The 9,099-nt window shown below is 64.8% G+C and overlaps 1 protein-coding gene across 1 annotated transcript in view; it reads left to right on the top strand.

The window, feature by feature from the left end:
- SIGLEC1 (sialic acid binding Ig-like lectin 1, sialoadhesin) overlaps nucleotides 1-6,572 on the top strand; it is a 35,503-nt gene extending 28,931 nt beyond the window's left edge. The window contains exons 19-24 of the mRNA XM_010580841.1: nucleotides 7-136; nucleotides 310-609; nucleotides 781-1,035; nucleotides 1,470-1,766; nucleotides 2,649-2,748; nucleotides 6,497-6,572. Coding sequence (XP_010579143.1) covers nucleotides 7-136; nucleotides 310-609; nucleotides 781-1,035; nucleotides 1,470-1,766; nucleotides 2,649-2,748; nucleotides 6,497-6,572 — 1,158 coding nt within the window. The remainder of the gene's footprint in view (nucleotides 1-6; nucleotides 137-309; nucleotides 610-780; nucleotides 1,036-1,469; nucleotides 1,767-2,648; nucleotides 2,749-6,496) is intronic.
- The last annotated feature ends 2,527 nt before the right edge of the window (nucleotides 6,573-9,099 follow it).

The raw sequence follows: 9,099 nt of genomic DNA, 5'->3' as shown, positions 1-9,099 counted from the left end.
GCAAAGGGGACCCAGGGCAGCCCGGCGGGGATGTCGCTGTCGCCGCCGCCGCGGCGCGGTTGGGAGGACGGTCTATGTCGCCACCTGGTGACATCCCGCGACAGGCCGGCGACAGTCCGCGGCCCCCTGGACCGGGGTGGGGAGGGGGGTTCCCAAGCGCTCCCTGGCCTCGCGTCGCGCCCCTTCTCCCCCCCCCCTTCAGCCAGCAGCAAACCTGTCACCCCCCAAACCCCACTGGTGGCTGGTCCCCTGCCACCAGAGCTGGGGGGGGGAGCTAGGACACCCCCCCCACTGTCCCTGTCCTTGCAGATGCACCCCAGGAGCCATCCTTCATCTCCTTGGTGGAGCCCCGGGGGGGGCGGCAGGCCGTCCTGCTCTGCACCGTGGACAGCTTCCCACCCTCCGGCATCGCCCTGCGCCGGGGTCCCGGCCTCGCACCCCTGGTCTCCACGTGGGGCCCGGCCGAGCCGCGCTTCGCTGTCCAGGTGGCCCCCAACTCCCTGCGGGTGGAGATGGGGGGGCTGGAGCTGCGGGACACGGGGCTTTACATCTGCTCGGCCAACAACAGCTACGGCACCGCATCCTCGTCCCTGCACCTGGACGTGGGAGGTGAGGGGGGGCCCCGAGCCATGGCGAGCACCGTATCGGGGTCCCGGTGGGTCCTCCTGTGGGACTGTGGCTCTCAGAAGCCTTTCGGAGGGGGGGTTGCATTGGTGTTGTCCTGTGAATACCCAAGTCCTGGGCTCCCCCCGACTTCCCAGCCTCCCTCCTCTTCCTCAGGCGTCACGGTCACGGTTGAGCCCTCGCCAGAAGTCCCCGAAGGCACCACAGCCACCATGACCTGCTCGGGCGTCCCTTGGGTGGGCGAAGAGGCCAACTACACCTGGTACAAGAACAGCCGGTGGCTGCGGGAGGGACCGGCCGGTTCCCTCATCCTCACCCACGTCTCCAGCACTGACACCGGCTCCTACCGCTGCCGGGCGAGCGGGACACGGGGCAGTGCCACCTCGGCCCCACTCAGCCTCAGCGTGCTCTGTGAGTGTTCCCTGACCCCACGGTGACAGGCCACCGGGCAGGATGGGGCGCAGAGCCCCTGAAATGCTGGGTGCACCCAGCCCAGCATCACACGCATCCCACCCGCGCCATCCTGCTGCGGCGAGGGGGCCTTCCTCCTCTTCTTCCTCCTCTCCCTGCCCTGCTCCTCTCCCTTCAGACCTGGGGAAGAGGACGTCGGGGTTTTGTCTAGCAGCAGCTACTGATGCTCTGAGCCGGGGAGGGCCTCTCCGGCTGGGGCAGAGGGAAGCGAAGGGCTGGGGAAGGGTGTGAAATGGCCAACCTCGGGCTGGGTGGGCTGGAGCTGATCCAGCCCAGAGGAGGGATGCGTTAAGCAGCCCTTGGTGAGCGTCTGGACCAGCGTGGGAGGGGGTCCCACGCCATGGCCCACCGCCAGCCCTGTCTCCCCCGCGCAGACCCCCCCCGGGACGTCTCTGTCAGCACCTTCCTGGAGAACCGCAACGGGCAAGTGGGCATCGTGCTGTGCACGGCCGACAGCCACCCGGCCTCCACCATCACCCTGTACCGCCGCGGCCGGCTCCTGGCCTCCAGCCTGGCCCCAGCCACCGCGCCAGGGGTCCACGCGTCCCCCTCCCACAACACCCTCCGGGTGGATCTCGGGGCCGTGGGGCCGGAGGACTCGGGGGAGTACACCTGCATGGCCGGCAACCCCATGGGCAACGCCACGGCCGGTGCCTACTTCAACGTGCACAGTGAGTGGGGCTGCCCCCCCAGGGTGCTGTGCCGGGGGTGGTGGGGCTTGGTGGGGAACGGGGAATTGTGCCAGAAAGATGATTTCAGAGCGGTGGGGATGACTGGCAGAAGTGGGTTGAATCGGGCACAAATCTTTAGGTGGATGGGAAAAGAGGGAGGGTTTGATTGCAAGAACTGGGTATTTCCTTTCAAGGAGTTTTTCTCCCAGAGCAACCCAGCTTGCTTTTTATGAAAGGGCTAAAAAAGCCCATGGACACAGAAAATTGAGTTGGATGCTGCAGAATGATCAAAAAAATGAGGAGAAACTGGCTTGGCTTCAACAAATGGCAGAACAGGATGATGATGCTTGTTGCTGTGCCGGGTGACTCCCCTGTGCCCTTCCAGCTCCCTGCCTGTCTCCAGGCACTGGCAGAGGACAGGACACCATCCAGCATGGGGTGACACACAGAAACGTGCCAGCCTGCCTGACCCCTTAGTGCAGGGGACGGTGACATGGGCAGGGGCAGCCAGGAGCAGCAAGAGTCCCCGCGGGGTCGAACCTGGTGCTGTGCCACCCTGTGACCCCCCTGTGGTGTGTCCTCAACCCACCAACTGGCTGTCCCCAACCCTGGGGACATGGCACTGGTGCTGAAGTGTGTCCCTCGCCTGCAGCCGGCTGTCACAGCTGCATCCCCAGGGTCCCCTTCACCCCTCACAGGGCACCCCACGGCCTGGGGGGGGTCCCACGTACACTGACCCCACACCAGGGCCGTACTGCAGCTACAGCCATGGGGAAAAGGGCTGGGGGAGGCCAACCCCCCCCCCCATCAGGGCTCTCTGAGCCCCCTCCGGTCTTGCCGAGCCAGCAGCCCCGATCTGCCCTGTGTCCCCTCTGCCCACAGCTCTCACCCACCTCCTGGCCTTCACTGTGCTGGCCGGACTGCTCATAGCCGTGATCTGCGTGGCTGCCCTGGCCCTCCTGGCTGTGAAGCTGTGGCCCAGGTAATGTGCCTGGCTGGGATGGGAATGGGGGGTTACAGGGACCCCGGGCTGAGCCAGCCCATGGCTGGGAGCCGGGGTGGCAGGTCCCTCTCCTCCCTTCCAGGATGAGGATGTTTTGGGGCTGGTCCGGTACCGAGGACACTTTTGAGCTGAGGAGCAAACAGGAACAGGCGCAGGTAGGGACCTCAGTGGGGCCAGCTTTGAGGACCCCCCCCCACGCTGAGCTGCCAGGGGATCCCCGCGGGGGGGGGGGGGGTCCGTGGGGTGCACTGTGCTGGAGAGCATCCCAGTGCTGCCCCAGCATGGGGCTGGGGGATGCTGGTCCGGACTCACACACCATCCAGGATCTGGCCCAGCCAGGCTGCTACGTGCTGCCACCGCAGCCTCGGCTGGCATTGCTGGCACCGGGGAAAGGGCAGGAGGGGCAAAGCCTCATGAGGACCAGAATTACCCCTTGCAAGCTCATCCCAGACGGGCTTCACAGCGCACACGGGTGCTGACCCCCTCTGGGCGATGGTCTGGGTGCTCCCTTGGCCCTGCGGGCTCCACCGTGGGCGGGGTTTCCCCAACCAGCCCCAACCTTTTCCAGATGGATGGAGCTTCCTAAGCCGGTGGCTCTTTGGCCCAGGAGCAACTGTAGCAGGTCGTGCTGGAAGCGCACAGCTCTGGCCTGGCTGAATCCAGGCAGCCACCACCCTGGGGATAACGCGGTCCCGTCTCCATTGCCTCCCAGCCCCCTCTGCCCCTCTCCTGTCCCGCCGTGCCCCTCATCCCTCCCCGCCGTGGATGTTGTTCTCACGCCGGGCACGGTTTGTGCTTGCCACAGCGCGTGGTGCGCCGCATGTGCCAGGCACCGGCAAGCTGTGACGGCTCAGAGCTGCTCTCCAGCAGTGAAACCCCAGGAGAAAAAAAAATAAATAAATCTCCTGGTGACGGTGCAAGCCTGGGGGCAGCCTCTCCATCGCCACCATCCTCCTGTCCCCCCCACCAAAGCCACCGTCCCAGGGTCCTGCCCGCTGCAGTGCTACGCAGCCCCCGAGTGCCAGGGCCTCCCCGTATGCTATTCCTCTGTCTGGAAATAAAATCTGGAGCAACGCACAGCCAGCGTCTGTTGGGATGAGCTGGGAGAAGGGGTTTATTGCCCTGCTTTTGGAAGGGTGGAGAGCTGGGAGGAACCGAGCAGGTGTGGGGCTGGGCAGGGCTGGTTCACCCAGGGACTCCCCCCGTGCTGGCGTGTGATTCCTTCCCCGGTCTCTCCTCCACATTATCCCCCCAAGCCGGTCTGCGGCCGCTGTGGAGCAACGTCTTGGTCTACAGACGGGCTTGCGGGGCAGGTGGGAGATCGGGGATGTGATGCTCGGAGACAGCCCAGGGTCACAGCACCCCATTTTCCTGCCATCTGCCTTGTCAGCCCGTTGAACAGGAGGGCAGAGGTGTCCCCAGGCCAAACGTGTCCCCTCGGTGCCCGGGAAGAGGCAGGGGATGAGGAGGAGCCCTGTCCTGTCAGCTCCGTGCTGCTGGAGGGGAGCTGGGGCTGGGGGCCGCGGGAGGGCTTCGCTTGCAGAAGTGGCATCCCCCAGCGAGGAAGGTGGCTGCTGGGCCGTGTCCCCTCCTGGCCCGCTGCCGTTAGATGTCACTCTGCGGCCACCTCGCCGCCGGACAGGGGCTCAGCCACGGGTGTGCAGCTGGACAGTGCTTCGGAGCATGGAGCTGGAGCTTCCCGGGCACGGATCTGGGGCGATGCTCCACTCACATGGGTGCTTAATCGCCCCTTATCCCCCTGTTCTGCTGCTCCGGTTCAAGCACCGAAGCAGCGTGCTGCCATTCCCGTGGGCTGTGGGAGAGACAGCCAGCACCCACGCCGGCCAGCCATTCCCCCCCCTTCCAGCTCCCCGTGCTCAAACGTACTGAGCTACCAGCCTTATTTCTTAGCTAATGTCCCTCTCGCTCAGCTCTCAGGATCGCACAGTCCTTCATCCTCCTCGGGTGCATACTCCCCGTGCTGTGGCTCCCAGTGCCGTGGCTCACCGGTGGTGCAGCCTCTTCCCTTGCATAAGCAGGGCCAGCCAGCCAGGACGGTCCCCCTTTCCTGCACTGGGAGATGGACACACCAGTTTCCAGGGACATTGGGGTAGCCCCACAGAGTGACGCCCGGGTACACTCCCCTGAGCACCCTGCAAGGCCCTGTGCTCTCCAAGTGAGGGGCTGGCTTTGCTCCTACGGACTCAGCTTGTGTCTGTGTGTGCTCTGGGGACGGGGATGGGATGGGAAGGGATGGGAGCAGCGCTGAGCCCACGGGTGGTGGGCAGGGTGGCAGGCAGGCATCCCCCTCCCCAGCCCATCGCAGCAGCTGCTACCTCCTTGCTGAGACAGACGAGTTCGGATGGAGCTGGGATGACCTGGGCAGGTCCATCCCTCCGGCTGGAAATCACCTTTTCAAGGTACCTCCGTGGCAGAGCCCTCCGACCCCACCGCTGCCGAACCCACCTCCTCCACCACCACCTGCGCCCACGCTGCTCGCCGCCTCCTGACCGAGCCCCCGGGCTTCGCAAAGTGTTCCCGTGCGCATCTATTCCCTCCCTCCCGCATCTCCTCAGCCTGAAGTTAATTAATTCTTGCCCAAACGCCCTGGGGTGGCCGGGCAGCTCCAGCTGGCCCCTCCTGCCCGCCGTGCCCAGCCGCTTGCTGGGAGGGCCAAGCAGATGTTGCTGGCTGGCACGCACGGGCCCCGTGAGCTGCCGCCATCCGTCCGGCTGCGCCAGATGCCGGCTCTTCCCAGCAGCGCAACTGGTGCAGCCTGGTGCTGTGGGTGCAGAGGAGAGGGTGTGGGGAAGGTCCCACCAGTTTGAGGATGTACACCCAACCTGGAGCAAGGGACGAGCACCAGGCAGCACCAAGGGAGAGCCAAGGGATTGCTCCTGTAATGCTAAATCTCTGCAAACCACCTGCCCTGACCCACACGAAGGGATTCGGACATGTGGGGAGCAGCAAGCAGCAGGGCTTAGGAGAGGACCAGAGTGCACGTCCACCTTAATCCAGCCCCACAGCTGCAGGAATGCCCCTGCGCCGCGGGTGGGGAGCCAGCGATTACCGCCGGGCCCTCTGAGCTCCTTCTCCTCCTTTCCTTCTGGAGCGACACACGTTAAGCCAAATCCTCCTGTCACATGGTTTAAAGGCAGAGCAAGGGAATAAGGGCAGGTCAGAAGGTGAACTGGAGGCCACGGATTTGCCATCGGGCAGAGGACCTTGCAGAAATGTGCTAGGCATTTCTTCTTGGATAAATTAGTGCGTGCTTTGATTTGCTGTTTGCAGTAATCCTGGGGACGGCTGAAATGCACCCGGCGCTGGCGGGGAGGGTGATCTCGGGGCATGCACAGGGCTGGGCTCACTGCCCTCGCTTTGTGCTGGCAGAGCTGTCCACAAGCGTGAGCCCGGCCGGCCTCAGCACGTCAGCGATGCTGATGGCTCTTGAGATGATTATTGCTGGCCTGCCGGGCTCAAAGTCCCCGTTTGGTCGGGAAACGAGCCCACCCGCTCTGTGTGAGCAGTGGCGTGATGTCCCTGTGCAGATGTGGCCATCACCCCTGCCCTGGACCCCAATGCCTGCCAGCGGGATCGGCTCTGAACAACGCCAGCCGGGTGGGTTGGTCCCGGTGGCACGGAATGAGGGGGTGCCACCGCTATGCCGCAACAAGAGATGTGGGGCAACACCATGCTGCCCACCTTCTTGTGCCTCTGCATTTCCCAGGGTTTACCCCTACACCCAAACCGTTGGCAGCCAAATCTCCCAACTCCGAGTGGACATCCTCCCCAGCCTGCCCTGAGGGTGTCCCCAGCCAGGGCCACCTCTCCTCCATCCCAGGGCTGATGCTTCTCACATCCTCCCTCCCTGAGGTTTAGTGCTCTCTGTAACATCTGCTAATTCCATCCTGCTTCTTCATCGTCATCAATTATCTGGAGGTCGCCGCTAGCTGCGGGCTGGCGGTGGCAAGGTTTGGTGGCTACAGTGGGACACCACACGGGGCTGCCATTTGGGCCCAAGTCAGCAGTGATGGACATGGGCAGGGGTGCCTGCGTGACCGGACACCCCCCCCCCCCCTTATCCTTGTGTCACACATGCTGCCCTTTTCCCCACACGTGGCTACACCTCGTGGCTGTGGTCATGCCGGGGCTGGGCTGGACCCGTGGGGTGGAGGGGATGGGGGTCACTGGCCCCAGCCTCGCTGAGCCCCACAGACCCTCTGCAGTCCCCTTAACCCACACCAAACACCCACGTGCTGTGGGAACCAGGAGGAAGGGCTGATCTCTGCCCTCCCGTGGCTGTGAGGGTGGGCTGTGTCCTGCCCAGCCCCCCAGGACCCCCTTCCCTTCTTCTCTGCCAGGGGTATCATCACCCCTCAAACCCACGGAAGTCTGGGGGTGTCTGTCCCACGGAGACCACCGGAGCATCCCCAGCCCCAGACCAGAGCCCCAGTGCTGACAGCAGTGGAGGTTTATCGGGGTCCCTTGGGGCACCCCTTGCCTTTTGGGATCATCATCTCAGCTGGGGCCACTTCAGGAACCCGCGCCCCCAGGAGCACCCCGGGGCCCCACAGACGAGGTGTGACAAGGCCCCCAACTACGTTAATTTAATGCTTATTAAGTGGAATTGCCTGTGTGCGGTGGTGATGGGTGCCTGGGGGATGAAACATGGTTTGGAGCCGATTTCCCCCCTCCTGGGAAGCAACTGGCCCAGGGGGGACACAGTGGCTGCAGGGCCCCAGGTGGGTGTCCTGGGGGACCCACAATGAGTGTTCTGGTGGACGCTGGGGGTCTGGGGGGAAGGAGGTTTCCAGCAGAGCAGGAACTGGGGAAACTGGAAAGGTCAAGGTTATCAAAACATGGTAGCAGGTCCCCGGGGCTTTGATCACACCCTCCTCCACGCACCTGGTGGCACGCAGTGTGCCGACAGTGTCGGCACCTTGTCACCCACGCGTCCCATCAGCCCTGCTCGCCCTTGCTGTGTGCCTGCCTCAGCCGGGCAGGCGAGACCCCCAGGCTGGGAGCAGCCGGAGGGCAGGGAGTGATGTGCAGGGCTGCACGCAAACCAGAGACCACAGCCTGAGAAGGCTGAGCAACATCTCATGGTGCAGAATAACCTGCGACTGCTCTTTGGAGCAGCCGAGCCCTGAGGTCTGTTGGCCCTCTTCCACCTCCCCTTCCCTTTTGAGAGCCATCCTGGTGCCCAGGTGGCTCTTCACAGCTTGTGGCTCCGTGTCCCTTGTTGGTCTGGGTTCTGCTGTGGACGTTTCCAGTGAAGACACTGGTCTGTGGACACCTGTGTGCATCCAGCCTTCATGGAGGGGATGGCACTGGCTGTGCCAGAGTCCCCAGCAGTGGGACGCAGCTGGAGCTGGGGGGGGGGGCTGCAGCCATGCCACCTTTCCCACGGGTCCTGTGCACACCTGGAGAGGGTAAATTGAGGCACCGATAACACAGCCTCTGCCTGTGATGGAGCTGGGGGTGCTGGGGGACGCAGCCAAGGCATCACACCCCCCTCCCCCAAGCCCTGCTCTGGGGGGTCCACCCTGCCCCGTGGGGACATGGGGGGGCTGGTGGTGTGGGTGCTAGCACTATTTCCTTCACTCCCCACTCTGCCTCGTGTCTGAGCTCTTCACTTGCCCCCCTCCCCAGTAATTAATTTTTTTAATTACCCAGAGCTGGAGCTTGGCACGGTGCTTGGGGCTGGGACCGGGGCAGCGCTGGGCTGGGGGGCTTTCCGGGGCCAGGCCTCTCCCGGGACCACCGCGCCACTGTGCTGAAAGCGGAACTGCCTGGAGCAGAGATGCTGGGAGCAGGGATCCTGGGGCAGAGATCCCAGGAACAGGGTCCCCTGGAGCTGGGATCCCTGAAGTGGGCACCCCAGAAGCCGGGATCGCAGAGATGGGGTGGGAGAGGGGATCCCAAAAAGTGGGATGCTGGGGGAGAGGATCCCGGGAGCGGGGTCCCAGGAGCGGGGAAGGGTCTGGGGTCCCCGGACCCCACCGTTCCCCCTGTGGATGTGGCCCCGCCGCTGCGGACTCGTTTGGGCTGGGGAACCCCAGGGGAGGAGGTGCTGACGACCGGGCCGGGGTACAGGAGGGCCCCCCCGGTTCCCGGCGGGCTCGGTCACTGGGGGGGGTATCGGAGCAGCCGTGCCGGGGGGGCTGCGGTACCGGCCTGCCCTGATTTCGTTTGATTTCGTTTGATTTCGTTTTATCCGAACGGGCGCCGTGGGGCCGGGCGGGCCGGGCCGGGGGGAGAGCATCCACCCGCGGGGGAGCCCGGCGGGGCGTGGGGGTGACCGCTGCTGGCGGAGGGGTGTCCCCCACC

Source organism: Haliaeetus leucocephalus, unplaced genomic scaffold (assembly GCF_000737465.1).
Source record: "Haliaeetus leucocephalus isolate CR32 unplaced genomic scaffold, Haliaeetus_leucocephalus-4.0 Scaffold741, whole genome shotgun sequence".
NCBI lineage: Eukaryota > Metazoa > Chordata > Aves > Accipitriformes > Accipitridae > Haliaeetus > Haliaeetus leucocephalus.
This window is presented reverse-complemented; position numbering and strand designations above follow the sequence as displayed.